General features: G+C 43.3%; 1 protein-coding gene across 4 annotated transcripts in view; it reads left to right on the forward strand.

Moving 5' to 3' along the window:
* Window positions 1–40: 40 nt before the first annotated feature.
* ephb1 (EPH receptor B1) overlaps window positions 41–23777 on the forward strand; it is a 171376-nt gene continuing 147639 nt past the window's right edge. For all 4 annotated transcript variants that reach the window (XR_003693865.1, XM_028592690.1, XM_028592693.1 and 1 more), the window contains exon 1: window positions 41–310. Coding sequence is in view for 3 of the 4 variants with exons in the window: in XM_028592690.1 (XP_028448491.1) it covers window positions 250–310 (61 nt within the window). In the remaining variant the exon portion in view is untranslated. The remainder of the gene's footprint in view (window positions 311–23777) is intronic.

Below are 23777 nucleotides of genomic sequence, written 5' to 3' on the forward strand. Positions count from 1 at the left end.
TGAGCAGGCAATGTCGGGTCTCCCCCACCTCCTCCTCCTCTTCCTCCCCCTGCTCCTCGCACCCCCTCAGCCCCTACACTCCGCTCTTCCCCGGCGCTGATTGCCACACATTGTTTACTACGGCTTGAAATGTGACTCAACAACACAGGCTATCTGCTAGAGTACCGCTCTGACAACAGGGATTCTTTTGACGCGCACCGTGCGTCTTGGTTATTTGGGAAACAGGCTGTGGAGACTACCCCTTCTGCCATGACAGTGGATTTGTTTGTGCTTTTATGCGTGCTGGTCACCACGTCCTCTGCGATGGAAGGTAAATAAGAGATTGGGATCATACTTGTTGTAGATATGGAAATGCTCCTGTCCAAGACGCGCGGTGTTGGGGATGCTTGCAACGTTTTCCGTTGGCCAGCGCTGCGCCTCTGGGATAGGGATACAGGGATGTCATACACGTGGATCGCAGCAGATTGCCCCTTTATTTCGGAGTGGCGGTCCTCCCGCTCCGCTGCTTGTCTCCGGTGTTGCTTGTCAGTGTGAAGAACTACACTTTAAATGTGTTTAATAATCACATACGGTATAGTTTGTTAGGGGCTAAATGCGCTCTTGTAACATCTTTTTTTTTGCCTCACTCTTTAATCTTCTTAGTACAGCAAGAGTGCAAATATGACCATTCTCCTCTATACATTGTGTTATTTTAGATTCTCATTATCCCAAGAGCAGTTAGTTTTTCTCAGTGGGAATAAGCGAACGCTACATTGTAAGCGCCCGTCAAACCTCCGAGGGCTCCTGTCACCTTTTTCATTAAAGTGTACATATGAAACATTATTACCACAAGCCCATGAGCATCACTCGGTGGCATTTTGAATCGCTGAGAAAAAACTCTATTAGATTGTGGATTGCGCTGATTGGAAGCCTCTCTGTAACCTGGATTTTATGCAGGTGTACATCTCTGTTTTTTTCCTTTCGGAAATCAATCAATCTATCAAAAAAATAAGAAATAAATAAAAAAATAAAAAAAAACTCAACTGCCTCTCCCCTTTTCTCGGACTGTCCCTGTATTTTTTCTCTTCATCCATCTCCATTCTCTTCTCTCTCTCTTTGTCTTTCTGCATCTCCTCCTATTTCCTCATTTTTTTGTCGTATGCACACTCATCTGGACAAGCGGTAGTGCCACTAGTAGCCAAGATCCCTTCAGTTAAACATGTTTTTCATTTCCGCTGAGGGACCCTGGGGACCGAACACTGGGCTGTAGGCTCAGACATTGGCTGATGGATGGAAAACCCCGGCAGCATCACGGATATATAGTTTCTTCTCTCAGTTTATTGTACAGTAGCTCATCCTCTCCAATAAAACAGACACAGGAACACATCAGCTTCCCATGGCTGTCTCTATCTACTCCCCAAAACATAAATAAGTAAATTAGAAGCACACATAAAATTAGTTTTCTCACATGCAGCTTTTCTCTTTAATCATTTACAACTCTGCTCCTGAACTGCTCCTTTCTCCGGCTGTGCTCTGCTCTGTAATTCGGCAGTGGCTTTCTTGTTTATGCTCATCAGATTTCAACACCGCTATGGATACCGAGCCCAGGCCCAAATTGCTACCTCTGCGAGGATGGATATTTTGAGGTTCAAATGTTTACGCAGTGTGAAACTACATCAGAAAAGTCAGTTCAGAGAGATGAGTGGAGGACGGCAGGTAGGAGTGATATTTCTGTGCGAGGAAAGGGGTGTGGGTTTTTTTTCCTCTAAAAGATGGGATCAGAAAGAAACAGATGGGTAGGGAGCTGGCCCCTGAGTTACCTCGGTAACAAGGATGAAAGTGATTTCCTTGTTTTGGTCGCTAATTGAAAGGAGATTGTCCCATGGGCAAGTTAAAATTTTCACTGATCTGAACTGCAATCTGTTGCTCATTCATTGTCTGTGTGTGTGTGTGTGTGAGAGAGAGAGAGAGAGAGAGAGAGAGAGAGAGAGAGAGGAGCCATCGACCACATTATCCCTGCCTTTCCTGTCACCCTTAATGTGATTAAGAGTCCAAATCAACCAATAATCACAAATGGTCAGAGATCTCTGTGTGTGTGTGTGTGTGTGTAACTTTAGAATAAGAAGCAGCCATGACCATATGGACACATACTTGCCATAAATGAAACAGACTATTTGACCAAATGCATACACTTACAATAAACACCGCACACGTCAGCGATGAACTGACAAACTGTGGGATGAATGCTATTGGAATGATCGATGCGAGGCAGCTGAGCATTATAGGAAAATGAGATTCAAAGTTGAAGCTTTAGTATGCAGTTGTGAGTGTAGAAGTGTATGTTTGTCTTTCCGAATGCGGCGAAGGGCCAAAAGTTTGAGTGTAAAATTGATTATCAAACTTAGAATTTGTCGGATTTAAAGATTATTTATTTTTTGGTGGAGGTGGGTGGGTTAAATAGTATAGACAGATAGAAAGGGGGTAGAGAGAGGGAATGACACGCAGTAAAGGGCTGCAGGTCGGATTTGAACCCGGGCAAAGTACTGAGCCTACATGGGGTGCACTCTCTACCGGGTGAGCTAGATGTCGCCCCAAAGTTGTCGGATTCAAACTTGAGGCAGAGCTACCCAGCACACACACAGTCCCACACACATAAAGATGTGAGATTTGTAAACAGAAATGCATTCAGCGACAAGTTGTTTTAGGGGCAGTCAGACCTACATGTAAAGCAAAGGGCTAACGGAGAGGAGATGGAAGACAGGGATTTGCATGCCATTGGAAAAAGATGCATGTGCAGTGCTCTGTTTCACCCTCATTTGTCTTCTCTCTCCATTTCTCCCATCATCTTCTCTCTGCCTTCTTTCTTCTACACCTCCCTTTCCCCCCATTTCTCTATCCCAATCTGTCTTCCATAATTCTCTCCACTAATCTCCCCATTCCTCTCTTGTCTCCCTTATCTCGTCTTCTGCTCGTTCTCTCTCTCCGTGGTGTGCCGATGGTTCTTGCCAACAGCAGCAGTAATTCTCCCCTACTTACAGAGCCATTGCTTATTTCTGTTTGCCCTTAAACCAATTAGACTTAGATAAGCCCTCTCATTTAACGGCCCGGAACTGGCTGGTGGAGGTAAGAGGAGCGGAGGCAAGGGGGATGAAACAGCGGCTGAAAGATAGACAGAGACCAAGGGAAATAAAAAGAGATGAGAGAGACAGATGAAGGGAGGTCAGCGAAACAGTACGCGTGTTTTGCAAATGAGTTGCTGGCAATTGAAGTTAGTTATCTGACATAGATACGTGTACCATGCTACACTGGGGTAAAACAGCAGCATCATGAAGTATAAGTATGATAAGAGTACATTAGTAATGTGCTGTAACCAGTCCTTAAGGATGCTGTGTTAAGTACCTGACCTGTACTATGGTAATGCCTCATCCTCAGGGGCCAAGTAGATGAAAAATATTGTTGCTTCCTGAATAAACAATATGAATGATAGCTTAAGCATCAGATAATAGTTATGAAGGTCAGAACCACACACTGTTGATATACATTCATTAGGACCATTAGAGTGAGAGTGGCATATTGATTAGGAAGATTGGAGGACAGAGTGTTGAAGGGCAGGTTCCAGCCTTCGTCTCAGCGAGACTGCTGCCCTGCTGAAGTGTCCTAGAGCAAGACACTGACTCGGCTCCAGGGGCACTGTTTCATAGCTAACCCACTCTGATCCCACTGTGGAGAGGTCAGAATCAGCCTCCCGGGATTCATAAAGTATCACATTATTGCTATTCTGTTGGTGAGTTTTTTTTTTTTTTCTAAACAGAGCGGCTGGAAGGTAGAAAGTGAAAACTAAAGGTGCTGACACACCAAGCAGACGGCCGACCGTTGACAGAAAAGCCAGTCGAGATGATCAGTCGGGTCCCCGAGGTCCAAAAACCTGCCACGGGACACACTGAGGCGACACCGATTTGAGAAACGTAATACGCCTCCATAACAGCAGGCGGCGCTACTCTGTATTGTTGCCCAAGAAATGAAAACCGGCAGCTGATTGGACGAACGCGTCACATGGGTTTGTTTTCTCCGGAAATTCAAAGCTAGACTGTCATGAGGCCGTTCAGAATACGATCTCATATTGTACTGTGAATAGTTCACTGAAACGTGTTTCTGAGAACATTTTAAGCGAGAAATAGGCCGTGCAGTTGCTGAATCTGTCTTCATTTCAGCTCATCAAAGGTCAGTTTAGAAGATTTTCATCAGATTCTGAGAGACTCTAGTCACCTCATTCTGCTCGCCATTTCCGGGTGAGTCCCGACTGCCCTGCCGGCGACTGAACATGTCAGGTCGGCCAAAATGAACACCGACAGCCCCTCAGACGAACGACAGCACGGGACACACCGAACAGACTCGAGTCACTGACCTTGCCAGACTGTCTAACGGCGATAATCTCCTTGTTGTGTCAGCACCTTAACTTTGCAAAGCTAACGCACGGCTTTGCCAGTTCACCACTGCGTCTGTTAGAGTGCGGATCAAACCAAATTTTTCTGTCCGAACCCGACCCAAACCCGACAGGCATTAAGATATTTATGTCCGAGCCCGACAAAGTTAAAATCTCATATTTTTTCTCATACTAATGACGCATGTACGTTTGTTTGTGTGGAAAGCCCGCTTTTATTAAGCAACTGTAGGAAGGCATTCAGAAATGTCAACAGATGAGGCACACGGGGCAACAAGCACACGTGAATACAGGTGTGCACAAGAGGCCCAATCATATAGCCAATTTATATTTTATAATATGTGTTTATACTATTTTAATAATATGCTGTTTTAAATTTTAAATGTTCAATGCCGTATCGTGCTGATGTGACCGAGCCTGACCCGAACCTAAACATAATTTCTAAATATCTGTCCGAACCTGGCCTGGCCCGTCGGGTACTATCAGGTCCCGTTGGGTCCCATTGGGTATTTTGTGGTTTGGCAAGGCTCTAGAGGCGTTTGCATGAGACAACTGTCAGATCAAGTAGGGTGCATGGTAGAGTTTTCTGCTTTGTTCAGATATTAACATGAACCGTCCATGCACCTTATTGGACAAATGGACCACTAGCTGGGCTGTTATAGGTCATTGCATTGCATTTATAAACTAGAAAAGAACGCTGGCTGTTTGGAAATGTCACATTTCATCTAAAATATCCACTGAAATCAGTCTAAAATCAGCAGTGGCCAAATCTAGTTTGAAGCACATTGCTGGTTCTCAGATTAGTCCGACTGAGCTCATAGTGATATAGACTGGCTTTGTGAGGCCAGTGTAGTAGCCTATTCAGTTAAGAATTCTCTACTACTCGATGTGAGTTGTGTGTGCGTGTTAGCTCGCCAGCTGTGCAGAGGAGACAGCCTGTGAAAAGACTCCTGTTGAGTCTCTAATGGATGTGAATGCAAGATTGCTCCTTTCCCCTGTACTATTTCCGATGGTTAGAAAAGAGAAGAATGAAAATACAAGCGCAACACAGGTCCACGGGTTGAGGTGGTAGGACTGAAAAGACATGAAGGCCTGTGTGTGTGAGTGCTTACATGATTGTACAAGTGTATTTTGGCCACGGGCACACTACTGCTGACCTGGGACCACCTGAAGTAGAATTCAATTTTCCACTTGTTTTGTACTGTGGTGTGTGTATTGTACCTTTGGGTGCCTGCGTCGTCAGTACAGTGCTAAAGCCATTATGGCTGGCAGGGGCAGCAGACGTGGCCTCATCCCATAATGGAGGCTTTATTTTGTCCACAGTGAAAAGACTACTCGGCGTTAAGGTGCGCTTACACAGCCTAGTCAGCTATGACGACCCCGAGTGAAAATCCCTGCCTGCAGCGCATATACCTGCAGTGCTGTAAATGTGTTGTACTGCCTTATGTGGATGTATTGTGCTTGCATTCAGGCACTGTGGCAAGAATATGTGGTGTGTGCAGCTTCTTTTCCAATATGGTTTCTCACATATTGCAGTATAGTGCGTATTTTCTCTTCGATAATATGATCGCTGGCTCCTCAATCTCTCCCTCTCTCTCTCTCACACACACACACACTAAACACACACAACACACACGCACACAGAGCCCCCCTCACAGCTCACCTTACCCCAGAGACATCTGAGCCTCGGGAAGGCCAGATGGTGGATGCAGGTTGGGGGTTAGTATGCATGTGCACATTTTTGTGTACATCTCAGTGTGAGAACGAGTGGTATCAAGGGAGAAAGGGAGAGGAGTAGAGCAGCATGCACTATAGTGTATGTGCGTTTGTTTGTGTGTCTTGTTCCATTCCAGACTCGTGTCTTGTTTTCTTTCTCTCGCCGAGCGGATATTTCATGTCCTTTACTATGTTGTCCTCCTATGTCTTCCACACATTCCTGTGTCCCGAGATTTGCAGAGGAGATGCTATCAGCAGTGTTAGGTTCCTCCCGTCTTGCTTCGTGCTTGGCCCTTATCGGAGCAGGTGGCTGACTGTGGGACGAGGGCTACGGCCTTATCTGTCCAATCTCGAGGATAAACAGACCCACGGCATCAGCAACATACGAAACACATTAGAGCGCAGGAGTGAAAGCGGTGACGCTTGTGACACAGTTCAACCTCAAACTGTGTGAGTCATCTGTTTCCTGGTAAAGCCAGTTCTCTCAAATGCCAAACACACAACATGGACACAGACACACACACACACACACACACACACACATACACAAACACACCCACAGACATACTCACCAAGACTTAATATGCACAAGAGCACAAAGTTAGAGATAACTAGGGATGGGGATCGTTCATTTTTATTGATATTGATACCATTTTCGAGACTGCTAAAACGATCTGAGTCTTTATCGATACCATTATCGATACTTTTCTATTATTTGGTGGAAAGTCGTGACTACACATTCTTAATCTTAAGAGAACTAGGGGGGAATTAAAAAATTATTCATTAAAAATGTAACAATAACTTTTAACAATAACTTCTTTCACCAGTAGCCTAAATTGTTGTTAAACGACAAAACAGATGTATTTTACAATAACTTTGAATGTATCACAAGGTTTACCAGTTTCAAGTAAATGCAACTTTTAGTCCCCTCTGTGTAGTTTATCCGACAACAGCAGTGACCAGTGCCAGTTGGTGTCTTTTAGCTCCTAGCTTTAGCGGGAGACTGTTGTATGGCCTGCTGTTGGAATCCTCTACAGTGAAATACAGTCACACTACACCGTTTATCTGTCAGCATTTTAACAGCATTTAAGAGGCTCCGAAATCCGTGTTGCTATTTCGTCCGGTAGATACTGGTCTTTACCTATGGTCTTCACACTGTGCCTGTAAATAATTTTTCCAGTTGGCGCACATATCTATTTTTAGACATAGCTTAACGTTATATGATCCACTGGTCTCAATAGCAGTATCGATAAGCTCTGACCTTATTGATTGGTTTTGAGAAATTTGGAACCGGGTCCTAATAGAACCGTGTCTCGAGACCCATCCCTAGGTCCCTTAGGTAACCCTCTAAACCACAGTGGAAAATGGCAGTAAAAGTAATTAATTGGGACCAGTGACCCAGCTTTCCCACCACTTAAGGATGGTGGTGTGAAAAATTGGCTTTTTTTCTATTCCTTTTCTGTCTCTCAGGCTTTTGTTTCCCTCCATTATCACCTGTCCTAGAGATTGGGTGACAGTTGTTCAGTCAGCAGGAAAAGGGGAGCCTCTTCGATATTTGTTGGGTTGAGAGGTGTAAAGAGAAAGCAATGATTATCAAGTCTTATTTCCCAATGTTCACGCAGCCTGACTCCTGGGGCCTCTAAGCATACAGCCCATATCCACCGTTTCTCTTCAACCCCTTGGCCCCTTTAGCCCCTGTCCACCCCAACCCTCCCTAAATCAGCTCCGACAAGTTCAGATCCACAAAGGCCTGTTGTTAAATCAACTTCCTGGCCATTTCTTCTTGCCTTTTTAGAATGTTCTTTTTTTTTTTTTTTTTTTTTTTTTTTACAATGAATTTTAATTAAATCTGAGAGTAGTTGCAAGCTACAGCCCCTTCTCTCCCACCTCCTGTCTCGAACCTTCCAGCCTGGGAATAATTGGTTCTTTCTACCGGCTTGTCTCTTTCTTTTCTCTCCTCCTCCCTCCCTCACCTGCCTCTTTCCCCCACAGTTTTTTTTTTAGTTGAAAACAGATGCATTTATGAAGCATTATAGGGTTTACTACAAGGAGGAAAATAGTGAAATATGAGTCTGTCCTTCTGTAGACAAAATAGACGCAGCATTGGCAGGAAGAGGGTTAAGAGACTGTTGGGGTTGTAAGCTTGTAGGAACAAAGAGCTTCATTTATGATTGTTCTAATGAGATCTGTTTTTGAGTCAGGCCCAGAACGATTTCATTTGACTTTTAAGCCCTACGGCTCAGGCTTAAGGGATGCAGGCAGGAAGGCTGCGGGGCAAAGGCTGATCAAGAAGTGGGAGGAGGCAGGTAGAGTGGTGCAGCAGTTTTGTGACTGTGACTTTCAGTGTGTGGGAAACATTTTAAAGTCTACAATCAAACTGATAAGAGTATCAGTTTAGCTCAATGTGTGGTGTACACATTACAAACTCTGCATATCACTGTGTTTATAAAACAAATCCCTTGGTTCTCAAGTATAAATGTCCAATATAGGAAGTTGCTGGTGTACAGGGGAAAGACACAACAACTTGGTGGTACTTTTTGCATTTTAAGTGAATCAGCAGCCCACAGGAGGCTGCGTCTCCAGCGCTCAGAGGAATTAAAGGCAGAACGTTAATAGGGCTGAAATTACGGATGGTGGTGGAAGCTGCTCCACTTCTGATTAAATAAAAGCTGGCTCCTCCACAGGCTGTTTCTCATAAGGACTTACACACACACACACACACAAACACGCACACACACACACACACACACACACACACACACGCACGCACGCACACACACACACACACACACACACACACACACACACACACACACACACACACACAGAGCTTTGATGTGCAGAAAGGAAATGAGTAAAGACAGAGAGTTAAGGGCTTGGGCCTGGGGCCTGTCCCATTATTAATGAGTAAGTGCCAGTGCCTTTCCCAGGTTCAGGACATGTGTGGACATATTTCACCATTCGCCTGCCCTTCTCCTCACCATAAATGTAATCTCTTATTAAGCATTGACTTCTTGGCAAGCGAGGGACAGATAGAGAGAAATTGTGCATAGATATTTGTGTCTCACTGCGCGTGTCAGCGTTAGCATGAGAAATGAAAACTGTGTGGTGGAGAGAAAGGAAGTGCCGGCGTAGTGCAAAATGGAATGCCAGCTTCTGAGAGGGACACTGATGGGCCAATAAGTAGCAGTGGTGGGAGGGCAGTTTTCACCCTGCATAACACTGAATCCCTCTGCCAGGCACATTGCTGCCTGTCCTGTGCTGTCCACTTCTGTAGCTCGATAAGAAGAGAGCTTTTTCGAGGTAATTAACTATTGATTCGAAGCATAGAGGGTAATGTGAGATGAGTGGACAGCATCTCGATCTACCAGCCGACGCCTGGCTGGCTAGAGTTCAACTAGGAATCTGACGGAGTGTAAGAGGCATTTCCCTAAAAGAGCCAAGGTCATAGGTGGGGTAGGGCATCGTTTTGATTTTAACAATTCTGATTCCAATTCCGATTATTCCTTTCGATTCGGGTTCTGATTCTTTGAGGGGTGGAGTTGAAACGGGTCATATGCTTATTTCACAGATAAGAGGAAAAACAAGCGCCTAGAAGTATGGTGGCCGCTACGGAAAACAAAACTTGCACGTGTTAAATTTGGAACCGATGATCGGATTCAAAACCAAATTTTCCAAAGGATTCCAATAAAAAAAAAATAAAAAATCATTTTTGAAACTGTTCCAAGTTGGAAGCGGTTCTCTATGCCCAATCCTAGTCATAGGCGGTTTGTTTGGATTTCAATTTCTGTTCCGTGTATTTTGGCAAAGAGAGTATATCAGGGGACAAAGCAGATAAGAATTGAGCCTGGGAATGTCTGTTCAAAATTGTGGTTGTCAGATTCTGTCATCTAATATTCAGAATTACTGAATATATTCTCCCAAGTTTGCATATTTATTATATTCATGACAAACTGATCCCAGCCCATGTTGGCCTGTTGACCTCAGCCTCCCCTTCATGAATAGTTATGGAAGTAAGGGTCAAGGGGACTCATTTCAATGTAACACAACCTGAGGTCACACTACAACCAAACGTCCTTAGGTGATAAATCTTGTCCAGTATTATTGAGCATGTACATTTAGCAGATGCACAAATAATAGGAGAAGAAATGACCGACAGAGATGGTGAAGTATTCCTTCCCTGGTGTTGTCGTCCCTCTACAGCAGTATGCGCTACGCTTTCTGTTAGATGGCGAGCTAGAGGACAAGGATAAGGGCTCATTTGTGCAATAGAAGAGGCGAAGAAGGACAAAGAGACAGAGGGGGAGAGAAGGATAGGCCTGTATCTGCCTAAGATCTTATTTGTGCTAATGAGGAGACTGGTGGTTCTGGCTGCTAACCCTTAAGCGCATCCAGCCCTTTAGAGTGTGTATGTCTGCGTGTATCTTTGAGAGTCCGTGCATGTCTGTCGGGAGAGTGATTTGCCTTTTCTTTAAATTGCTATAATGAATGATGTGGAGAAGATTGTTTGGTGCCAGTGAGTCAAGGAGAGTGTGTGTGAGCTTGTTTGTTAAGGTTGCTGCTAAATCTACAAAGGATGTCTTGATTCAGCTAGTCCCCATAGCGGTCTCAGTCATACACTCCTCACCTAAACCTGTTCTGTAATGAGGCTCACTGAACAGTATAAAATGCATGCCCCTCCCTTCTATCCCTTATTCCTATGAAGTATTTCCCCTCCCTGCTTTCTCCCAAGGCTGGGCATTTAAAGCGGCATGCCTTTGATGTGAGCTTCACACACTGTTAGACACCCACTCATCAGATTGACACTGATGTCTGGGTGGAGTCAGCCCATTTCTGAGAGCTTGGGAAATGAACTGCTTGAATATACTGTACACACATATGGCATGCGCTCAGGTAGTTTTCACTAAAGTAAAGTGGAATGTGGACTTGAATGAACAGATGTACTCGTTCAGATGCACAAATCTTCCTCTATGGCCGTGCTGCTGCACTCCGCTGATGATATGTCAAGATGACAAACGTTTCCACTAAGCTGAGCTGAATGTAATTGTACAGCAGCTCTCCTGTCTCACATCAGTTTGAGAGGAGACTCAGACAATATCAAAAGATACAGCGTAGACATATACGCCATGAGAGATTATTAATGCATAATATCCTCTTATGTTGGCCTCTTTTATCATAATTGTCTGCCTAAATGCAAACCAGCACAGCCTTGGGTTTCCACTACAAGCTTAGTATATAAAGGCCTAACTTGTCTGTCTGTTATGTGCGTGTTGATGTTTGTGTGAGTGGATATTGTATTCAATTCTCACAAATTACCACATAGATTGTGTGTGTGTGTGTCTCTATTGTGTTCTATAAGAATCTTTAACCTTTTCTTAACTTGTTTCACACTCTGCAAGTTTATTCATGAGGTCTAAGAATTACTTAATGTAACAATTACATTAAACATAAAAGCAACAACTTTTGCTAAAAGGGTTTGGCTGGCCACTCTGACACCAATACTGTCTCTCATCATGATGTCCAATGCAAACGTTGTCCGTCACATGGTCGATTAATGATTTAATAAAAACACGGAGCAAGGGGTGGCTAAAGTGTATCATTTAATGAGCATTTATTCGTCCATATCTGTTCACTCAAGCAAATCATTACGTCTTTAGGTTTTTAGGTTGATGCTGCCTCTCCACTGTTGCTGTTCGTAATACATTGGAATGTCACAAATTGTGAAGACTCAAAGCTCTGGATGGGATGTTAAATCCCAAGCAAGGAGTTATGAGAAATATTAAATACGTTTTTTATGTAAATTGGGAGATTTCATGACCCTTGATCTAACTTACAATGCTGCATGAAATGAACACTAACGACTTGATAATGACGTGATGTTTATTTACTTATTCACTAATATTTTAAATTGCACGGTGAATCTAAATATGGATTTGTCACAATTCCCCTAACACTGGATATTTCTGTTCACATACACTCTAAACATGACTGATCTCTTACAGGGAGGTCTTGGATGTTATCACTTTTATGCCAGAGAGTACTGTACGTTTCCCCATTGCGAAAGGGCATCATTTCAGTATTATCATACTTAAGTTTCAATGAAGCACATTACTCAGTTTATCCCAACCATTTCAAGTAGCTGTATCATGTTCCAACCTGTGGTAATGTCAATACTGACTGTGTAATATCACTCAACGGCTGTCCAGACAAAAGCAGCTGGCCATGCAGAGTCATGCAGGGTTTGGGTTGTTGTGTGACATCTCCCAGGTTTTTGTTCTCCATGCCAAAGCTTTAGTTTTCTCTTTCCAGACAATACTAAACAGGTTGGGGCGAGGAAGCAGTAATGCATCTGTATTTGCATATTTTTAAATGCTGTGCGTGACTGTATTAGGCCACTGTGATTTGCAAACTCATGCTTGTATTTATGCGGTCTTCTTTTCTTTTCTTTCCTTTGTTCATTGTTACCATCTAATGAAATGATGAGAAATGTTTTAGTCTCGGTGTGTGTCAGGGCATGCGTGTGCATACATGCATGTGTTTGCACTCTTAGGTAAATGTGACTGTGTTGATTCTTTCCACTTTCTTTCATAGTGTGTGTGTGTGTGTGTGTGTGTGTGTGTGTGTGTGTGTTTGTGTGTGTGTGTGTAACACATGACTCTCCTCTGTAAGTGAATAAAGGTGCTCCATTACAATCTTAACAGCTCACCTGGTGCCAGCCGTGTTTACGCTACTTTAAAGTTTGGAAAAAATACTGTACTCAATCTAAAAATGTGCCTTTATTTCTTGAACAATCCCAAAATATGCCATCTGTTTTTCGCATTTATGAAGGCTGCTTGAAATGTTACCTAACCAAAGGTGGAACAGAGGGACACATATGTGTAATGTTCTCCTGATGTGATGGTTATAACTCCTGACAAGGTCACTGCGTGTGTCTGACTGTGTGTACGTGTGTGCAAGCATGTATGAAAAAAAACATCCCTCGGCTTGCTCTAAAAGGGCTTTTTAAGACACCTGGCAATGATTGGCTGAAAGAGGACACCTTCTATCTGCTATTATTGACAGTTGAAAATGTAGAGAAAGCATGGAGAGTGACTTGCATTTCCACACGTGTTCTCAATCAATTTGAGGCTCAGGTAATGCTTTGAAAATCTCCCTCTTTTGATAAACATCAAGCGGCAGCTTCTAACAGAACAAACTTTTTCTTTTAGAAGATGGTCATTGTGCTTCTGAAAAAGCGGAAGAGACAAAATGAAAACAAGAAGCTGCTCTCTATCTCTGTCTGTTGCCTTGGCTCTGAAGATGGATTGTGAATCGTTCAGGACGTATGAGCGTTGCGATCGTATCATGGATCACAGCATGCGGAGGGAATGACAGATGTCGTGAGCGTCCTCTGTTTATTTGAGAGGCGAGAGTGTGTCTGATGGATTGGTTGCGTTAGGTGGATACAAGGATGATTCGTCATCTCTTATGTGTCTCTTTGCATTTTTGTAAACATTTAACAGGCAGACAAAGGGTTTGTTCCATGTCGAACATTGTCCCAAAAGTAAGCAAGTAGTACTACAAAACAGAACTGAAAATATATCACTGCAAGGACATTTTTAAGTAACATAATAGATTAGAATATTTAGTCCATGATTGCTTTAAATGTGTAAAAAAGAAAATGTAAGATGTAAAATTCAGATCTACTTCCACCCACTTCCAAAGCGCAGATAATTTCAGTAGAGCAATTAAGAAAATTCAGTTATATTACATTAACATTCTTTCCAGATTGAATATGACTCAAATAAATGGGGCACCTCACTGGGGTGATAAGTGATGGTTGGTAAGGGGGCTATTGATGTAGGGGTTAAGTGTGCTTCAGTCAAGGTCCTTTTGAATGGCATATGTATCCTATTTAGCAGCCCCCAAAACTACTGAGCAGTGTAGACATGAAGCAGTGTTGACAGGCCTGCTATGCTGTGATTGCTGCAGTCACACTGGAGATTAGTTCCAGGACCATACACACACACTCACAAACACACAGGGTCCTCTGTGCAAACTGGACAGTTGATCGGGTCATTAATATGGACAGCCATTTTCTACACTAACAACCCCTGATTGCTTTGCCTTTCACATTGTGGTGACATCAGCACATTGCTAATTGAAAGGTAATTGCCAATAATCACAAAATGGATCAGTGAGAGAGCAATTAAAGGAGCTTGCTGCAGATTGCCAGTTCCTTTAAGAAATCCCTGATCAGTTTGCCCTCGTTTAGTAGATCAGGTTAATGAAATAGGTTTTATCGAGAGAGCAATTGTGGAGATGGCTACCAATGCAAATTTTGGAAGTTCAATACAATTTTGATCATGTAATTGTGTTTCAAAATTGTAGATGTCTTATGGAAATGTTTAGAACATTTAATTTGCAATGTGTATTACAATATTTGCTGCTGCCTTTGTAGGAGATAACAGCCAGGCGCTTGTAATGGGATCCTGTCTGTTGGGACAAGATGGAGGAAATCACTGGGAGCTGGAATGCACTTGACTCGCTCGTTTGGGTCAGCGAAGGAAGTGCCGGTGTGTGATTGTGTGTGTGTCTCAATGCAGGCGTGTCTGCGTGTTGTCCAAAACTGTGTTTTCTCAGCGATAGAAAAACTGAAATGTGATATGAATATCCTCTCCATTCTTCCATGAAAGTACCTGAAAATACCCCTGAAAGGGCCCCATTTAGGCTCGCTCCCTGACAATACAGTACAATGCCCCTGACGACAGGCTAACTGGGGGAGGAAATAGCTCTTCTAGGGCCAACATAATAGTGGAATATTCTGGAAGTCACAGGAGGGATTTATGGAAGCAAATAGTCTTTTTCTAACATTCAGTGGAGCAATGTGTGTGGCGTATTTGTGCGTCTTTGTGCAGTGTGTGTGTGTGTGTGTGTGTCTGACATGCTGACCCCCTTTGCTGTATGTGCTCCACATTCTGTTATGACGAGATGTGTGAATTGAAGCCTTGCCTAGCCCGTCAATCAGATGAAGAGATCATTAGAGATGTCGCACTCAAATCTCTCATCTTTCTAATCAGCTGTCATATTAAAATAACACCACGTTCTCCATGTGCCTGTGCAAATACGTGTTCATGAGCTGAAGTTGAATACACAAAGGAATTAACAGCTTATATATTTTCCTTATGTTTATGTTTGTGTACGGGCGTGCCTAATAATGAGCACTGCTCGATTGTTCTCTCTTCCCATGATCCTTTAGTAGGCAGGAGATGACTCCATCTTGGGGTCCATATGGACCCCATGTTGCAGGCACGCTGCTCTCTAACAGTGGGGGAATGTCAATTAGCACTACATTTGCTGAGGATGGCATGGAACCAGAGACCTGTCACCTCCGCTTCACAGCTCTTTCTTTGACATGCGTGTGTGTGTGTGTGTGTCTGTGTGTCTGTGTGCATGCATGTGTGTCAGCATGCATGGATGAAGGGAGAATCATATCACGGCACCTGCTTCGCAGCAGGGGGTGGGACTGCTTCACAGAGACAAGGTGTGTGTGTGTGTGTGTGTGTGTGTGTGTGTGTGTGTGTGTGTGCGCGTGCACATGTGCGTGCATGCGTGCGTGTGTGTGTGGGGGGGGGTGGCATAGTGTAGCGATGGCATATTGTGTGTGATCAGAGGGAGAGCAGCATTTAAATGCATGCGGTTACTTGTTATCAATGTTACCGCAGTTCCCTTTGGGTATGCTAATGTATTCTAAAATGCTAATGTATTTCAGTGCCAAACCCCTAAGTTGTATTATAGGCGTGAATGAGCGACCGTGCACACAATGAGATGGAAATCTGCTTGAGGAATGTCATACAGTATCTTGGGAAAATGAATTTCTGCACGCAATTACAGAGAAACAGTATTGCATGACTGCTGACATAAGGATTCCATAGGTGGCAGCCAGTGTATCATGTTTGTTAGAATTATTTGATTGCAGTTGAAAAGTCTCTGATCTCTGTAGTGAAGGACTGATGTTACACAAAATGGTCGGCAGCCCATTCAGGCGGATTGGGAATCTGTGTCTCTGATAGGCTAGGCCGCAGTCGCCCCTGGAGACTGGCAACTGCAAGTCCCTGCTTTGAAATCCCTCTTGATCACAGAACACCTGAATGTGATCATTTCATATGAGAATAAGAACTGTAAAGAAAAAAAAAAACTTGTATCTCTCTCTCTCTCTCTCTCTCTCTCTCTAGGATTTGTATGAATATTTGTGAATTTTCTTGATTTTATGTAGGGTTAAGGCGCTGAGAGACGGTGTGTTTGTGTGTGTGTGGTCTCGGACTTGTGTTTTTTGACTGACCTTGCTTAGACGGACACCATTGAAAGATGCAAGATTTGCATGTTGGCAATGTCCCTGACCAAAGGCCCCTCTACACTGTTCAATCATGAGCTATCCTATACAACTAAACAACATTTTATAATCATTAGAGAGATGTGGTGAAATCTCTCGAAATCTCTTGAAGTCTTCAATTCAAAACAAATCTCAGTTTAAGTCTTAGTGACCGGCGGGCAAAGACAGCCAGAGTTCAGACAGTCTCAGAAATGGAGAACCATATTCTTGCAATACGACTACTGCTACCAAATGACATTAAACAACAATTTTTTTTTTAAAACTCACATTGTAGCGTTACAATTCATTAAGCATTCATCACACAATCTGACATGCCTGAAAAATCATCAAAATTAATATTGTGGTTTGACTTGGTGGCAAAGGGTCCAGCTGGGGACCCTTGTTGTATGTAGTTCCCCATCTCTCTCTCCCCTCATTTTCTGTCATCTCTCTACTGTGGACTCGCAAATAAAAGCATAACATGCCCAAAAACTACTTGTATATGTGCAGTCTGACACAGATCACGACCAAGATTTTAATTAAACTCATCATGCACAGTGTGACATGCACTGAACCGGAACAATTTCTGTTATCGCATAGTGTGTAGGAGCTCTCTTGTCTTTCTTTCTGCTATGTCTCCTAGTCCTGGGGAATCTACAAACTCTCTGATGTGATTAACACACCTTCACCCAGCAAAAAGCTCTGCTTAACACACTGCCCGGTAGAGCTGCAACAATTAATTGATTAGTTGTCAACCATTAAAGTTTATAGCCAACTATTTTGATAATCGATTAATCGGTTTGAGTCAAAATTCCAGCTTCTTAAATGTGAATATTTTCAAGTTTCTTCACTTCTCTATGACCGTAAACTGAATATCGTTGAGTTGTGGTCACAAAACAAGACATTTGAGGACGTTATATTGGGCTTTGGAAAACACTGACCGTCATATTTCACCATTTTATAGACCAAACAACTAATCGATTAATCAAGAAAAGAATCAACAGATTAATTGACAATGAATGTAATCGTTAGTTGCAGCCCTACTGCCCGGATTGTTAGGGTCCATGCTTAGAAGACACGCAATATATTTTCAGTTTTATTTTGTTGAGTTGTTATTCAGGCGTAAATCAATAGTTCTTCCTCTATCTCTCTCTATCTGTCTGACTCTCTCTATCTCCCTGCCTCCACCCATTAGAGCGCCAGGTTGTGTAACATGTTGGTTGGCTTTGTACTCGCAGATGATGACTTCTGACAGTTGCCCACATTTCTGGAAGTAGCTTTGTGTAGCGAGTGTGTGCGACTGCATGTGCGCGCTCTGTGTGTTTTGGGACAAATGTGCCCACTTGTGTGTTTGTGTGCGTCTGTGAGCGGGCATGCTAATGGCAGCTGACAGGGCCCACGCTTCTTAAATTAGCCTTGCTTTCTGTCCCCTAGGGAAGGAATGGATATACACATATAGAAGAAGCTTTAATGCTCCAATCCCTGCTATCCTTTCGTATAGTATCCAGCCTTCCTAGTCCTGCTCCTTTGCCTCCGAGTCAGAGCGAACTTATCCCACAAGCGATAACGACAAAAGGCAATCTGGAACTGGGCCCAGCGCCAGTTTCAATGTTTATCATGGAAATGCTTTTCCCTTTCATAGTCTTTGAAGATGGCTTGCAAATAAAGAGAAATTGGTGAAAAATGTCTTTATATTTGCAGATTTCCTCTGCGCATGTGTGCTGTCGCTATAAGATATTTGGTTTCTTTATGGGATTGAGCCTACACAATATTTACATTCAGTGTCTTCTCTGTCAGCACTCCAGTAATTTATTCACAGAATAAAGCAGTGGAGAGGTTACTGTCAGCACTGTATGATCTGCAGTAACTTTAGAGTCTAGGGTCTAGGATAGGTTTGTCAGGGACATCACCAATGAAGTTCTATGTTAGTGATTTGTAATGTGGGTGTTGGTATGATCACAATCTGTGTGGTTATCTGGAGGTGATCAATGTGGCACTAGAGTGTATTGTGTGCCTTTTTGTTTGTGTGTGTGTGACTAGATAGATGAAGGAATGAAAGGGTCCCCATGCGACTTGTGCTTTATTAAAGAGAAGTTAATGAGTTCCCCTGTCTGCCTCTCTCATTTTTCCTCCCCTTCCCATTTATTCTGAGCTCCATCTATTCTTTCTTCCCCTCTCTCTAATATCCCTCTCGCTTCATGTTCTCAGACACGCTGCCTTGACCTCGTAAGTAAATCACGACTCTGAGCCAGTGTAGCATTAGTAGTGAAAATATCAAACTATTTGGTTACAACCCTATCTCGGTTGGCCTTTTTCTGTCTCCCTCGCTGTCTATCGGTCTCCTCTTTCCCTGTGTGCCAAAATAATCTCGCCTTTATCGCTGTCTGCTAGTTGGATTTTCATGCTAATTCAAGCAGATCCATCTGACTAATGCTGATCACAGATGTTATGCGCTGTCCCCAGTGTTGGCGTGTGTGTGTGTGTGTGTGCATGTTAGCTCATATGAGTTTCTCATATCACAGTGTTTGATTCTTTTGATTTTCAAAAGATCCTCTGACAGAAAAGTTGCTTTTGTTAATGAGATCTCGCCAAATCAAATGGCTGTGGTGGTGGGGATATCTATGATGCTAATAATTGTCTACAGTGACTACGTCTCCAGTGTACTGTATCCTGTTGACGTCAGCTGCTCAACCAACCTGTGTTCTATCTCCACAAGCAGGACTTGGACACTTGAGGAAACGGTGTTTCTGCAGGCACTCAAATGTTGAAGATGACTGGTGGCACATTGTGAAACTTGTTAACTTGAGGAGAAGGAACAGCCTGTGGTCAGAGGAAGAGGTAGAGAACGAGGCAGACGAGGACATAGACAAAGGGGGGACAATGTTCTTCTTTCGCTTTCTCCTGAGGCACAGTGTGCAGCTAGTGACCTGGCATGCTAGCGAAATAGTGCTCACTGCTGTAGCATCAATCTGCTTGGCCTACTGCAGAGGCAGGAGGAGAACAGCAGCGTGAACACACACCGCTTTGTCTTTGCACACTTTGTACAGTTGCTCCTCTGTCATGGTCACTGGAGCAATTACACACAGCAAGCAGACATGGCAGGAAGCACAGACAATCACACAGAAATGGGAGCAGCGCTCTGCCTCTCTCTCGAAAACACCTGCGACATGAGAACAGCACCATTTTTTTTTTTCCTCCCCGTATGTTGCTACGTTTATTTGTGCTGCTCATGAATGAATGCAGATCAATCGCTGTGTTCTTGCACCACAATGAGATTTTAAACACAGTATATTCCATGTCATCTGATTCCATTCCAGTCTTTGTACTGGAGGCTTTCTCTCTCACTCCCGCTGACTGTAGCCATCTGGGCTTTTGATCCAGTGGAAATACTCTGACAGGCCTATTTGAGGGGCCAAAGGAAGAGAGATGACATTGTATTGCAGCAAATCCATAGGAGGGACGTGTTGGGGGGGCACTACCAGAAGTCTGGGGGAGTCTGTCTTAAAAAGTCAGAGGGATACTGTAGCCGTCTGGAAGATCTATGGAGTGTGATGTGAGTGACATGGAATGCTATTTGTTGGATCCTCATTGGACAGGGTGAGCTGACACATCTGTGGCAGGGAGCCAAATCAACTCTGATTTACGCCACCCCCACCATCTAGAAGGGGCCTGTCCAGTCACCCAGCCATTACAGAAGATGTATTGTAAGGGGAAGCACAGTATCAAAAAACAATCACTCACAGAGACACATACACACACACACACACACACACACACACACACACACACACACACACACACACAAACGCATAATAAAAGATCTGTGATGAGCAGGTTAAAGTATCTCAAGTCACAATTTATGGCCGCTCATAGTTGACATATATAAATTTCCCTCACACACAGACACAGACATCAACAGCCTCCGCCAACAGATATTTTGTTAAGAGGAAGCCATTATTGCAAATAAAACAAGCTTGTTGGCGGGGTGCCCGTCTGGGCCGGTTCTGACTGCATGTTAAACATTTAGTAAACCCTCAACATTCTCCCCTGCTGTCAGCCATCACACTGTTGTGGTTCCAGACTCATACAGCAACATAGAAGAGTAAAATAGTGTGATGTGTAGGGAAGAAGAAAAGAAGGTTTTAAGTAATCGAGAAACCAATAGAGATCCAGAACATTTAGATGTAAAATAGAGGGGTAAGAAATAAATGGTGGCAGAAGTTGAGATTGATAGAAGAAAAGAACTGGTCACCCATGGAGAAATTGAGGGCAGTGATTTAGCAGAGAGGAGATGAGGTAATGTTGTTCTCATTCAATAGCTATTATGAAGGTAGCAGGGTAGATGTGGGACTGGTAGGGTGTGTTCTTCAGCACATCTTGAGAAACCTCTTGTTTCTGAGTGTGTGTGTATATATATATAAAGGATTTTCTTCAGATAGACACAGTTGGGTTTGGTTATTTTCTAAAGCTGCATCAACCTGTTCATTATGTTCAAGCAGAGACGAAGTGGTGAATCACAGCCCAGGATATAGACTTAGAATCTTTGAATGTAGCTCTAAAACCTATTGATTGATGTTGCCATAGCAGTAAGTTAAAATAACTCTTGAAAGTTGACTCTCAAGTCAAAAGAATAACCCTCTCATTTGCCTAAAACCTTCAAAATGCATTCATTTAGTTGCCAAGCTGTGCCTGTGCCACATTTTGCACATTTACCGTAGTTACGAGGGCTCCGAAGAAGCAGTTAAGCACTGCAGTTTCAACTAGCGCCTCACTCATCTCTCTGCTCATTTAGGAAACTCTTAAACTCGCACACAGACACATGCGGCCCAATGTAAACACCCTAATTAGTATTGAGGTTGACAGAGAGGAGGGCTGCTTGGCCAGGGCCATCTGGCCGGGGCTGGCTGTCTGATCTATAGGTCTCTGGTTTGCCAAGCCCACATGTTTTACATTGTCTCCCAACGAATGGAGTACATGTCGGGTTGGAACCTGCGGCTTTCAACAAAACAAACGTTATCCATAAACCTACGTGGGAATATTTACATTTAGACACATACATTATTTCATTCACATATATTCACACCTAATTATATTTTCTTTCATTCATAGTCTTTCTTTCGCTCTCTCTCTCTCTCTCTCTCTCTCTCTCTCTCTCTCTCTCTCTCTCTCTCTCTCTCTCTCTCTCTCTCTCTCTCACACACACACACACACAGGAAAATTAATTAGGGTTGGCACAGCTGCAGCAGCAACCTCGTTCTAATAAATCTCTCCTATTATTAAAGCTATTAAAGCGATTGGTGGACACAGCAGCTCATTTCCTGCCTCAGAGTTGAGACCCGAGGACAGGCGGACATTAACCCCATGTTTCCTGTTCTGCCAAGTGCCTACTCTTCAGTTGTGTTAGTGTCTGTGTGGTGAGAGGGGTCATCCCAAGAGAACGAATTACATAAATATTAGAAATTCCTTTACATTTTTCTCATTCCTTTTTTTGGAATTACATGTGAACACTTTTTTTTTTAATTGGATTTTGTTAATGAATAGCCTGTTTCAATTAACTCAAATCATTGGACACAAATCCGAGGCCTGTCCTCCCTATCCGCTATCATCAACATTCAGCTCAAACGTGGACGATCAAGAGTGGCCCTTTTGTTCACATGACTGGGCAACATCATCAAAGCAAAGTTACAGCTCTCGTCTCATTATAGAGTCTTTGGCTGAATGTGGATGCTATACCCTACCAGCTGGCCTACTGTGCTTAGAGAATGGGCTATTGTGAGTCAGACTAAATAGCATGACACGGATTGGTGACCCAGAAATTTGCTGAAGTTGTTGTTTTGAGTCATAACAACGTTGCGGCCAAGATTTAAGTAGTTCTGTATGCGAGGGTAATTACGAGCAGAACTATTTCCTCTTCCTGTTCGATGATGACCTCACAAGTGTCTAGGGAGCCATTGGAGCACCTGTGTCCCATCTCCATGACAACTGCACTCGAGGCCTTTTGGTGATGGAACACATAGATGGAGCAGGCTTGTACAACTGGGCTCACATATGCACACACTTGATTAAAAAAAAAAAGAAGAAAAAATGGATTTTGAGGCCAAATAAATCACACAACATCTTGGGTGAGACCCCCTGATGAGATATAGAGCCTACAGAAATAGGCCATCACAGACCCCATTCCTCCTCGCTAGCACCAGAGTTAATGGCTTTCAGATCTCTAGGTGCGTCTCTGACTTTTTCTGTGTTAGCAGGTTTGTCTTTGTCATCTTAGAGCTGTTATATTTGCTCTACCAATTCCATCTTCTCCTCTGGACGATCATTGTAAACGTCTGCTCGGCGCTGTGTCCTAATGAATGCTTCTCTATGCTGCAGACTATTTGTTAACAATAAACCAAGGGCCCATTCATGTCCCTCATTCGTTTCCGGATGACCGGTGTTTATTTGGAAATGGGAGGAAGAGCTGGAATTGAAGAGGCAAGGAGAGAAGGAAGGAGCAACTTAGGAAGGGAAAGTCAGCACAGGAGTGTAGACAGAAATAGGGAAGGGAGGGGGGGTGACTTACAGTTATACTGGCAGAGAGTCAAGTGAGCTCAGTGAGGCGGAATAATATGGGCTGAGTGGGGTGGGCTGAAATGTGCCTTTCCAAGTGTGTGTTTGCTTTTGACTGGTGCACAACCCGTGATTCTCTACGTGGAAGGCTTTGCTTGAATTTGCTCCAAATGAGTGGCTCAACAACTTTGTGTTAGTCTTTATATAACAGGCCATCCACACAGAGCAACTAACTGGCCTGGGACTTGCAATATGCCTCAATCTGGCAGTCTGGTAGAAGTGGTGTTTTTAAATATGGACAGCACGACTCCAGTACATACTCGTGCTCTGAATTCTCCGAAGTGCTGTCGAGGTTGTGGACAGCAACTCTGAATCCCTGAAGGAAAGCAATTAGGGCTGGGTTAAAATAACCCATTGTCCAAATAAAATCGTTTTTTGTTTGAGTGATGACTGATATTGATTCATAAAATTCAGAAACCAATCTTTTAATAAATGCCTTTTTACCATGGATGTAATGGAGTACATGGAGTAAAAAACTGCTTTTTAGGGGCCAATTCTTAATAATTTATTTATTATTTTATTTAAAAATATTTGAGGGTTGCTTCTTGCTTGTACAATTTACAGCACAAGTTTTCTGAGAATCTCTTTTATTTCCAAGCAAAATTGGTACTGAAATTGCCCTAACCTAAATGATATAGAATCGAATCGCCGCAATCGGGACCTTGTGAATGAACTAGCCTG

This window comes from Perca flavescens, chromosome 12 (genome assembly GCF_004354835.1).
Source record: "Perca flavescens isolate YP-PL-M2 chromosome 12, PFLA_1.0, whole genome shotgun sequence".
NCBI lineage: Eukaryota > Metazoa > Chordata > Actinopteri > Perciformes > Percidae > Perca > Perca flavescens.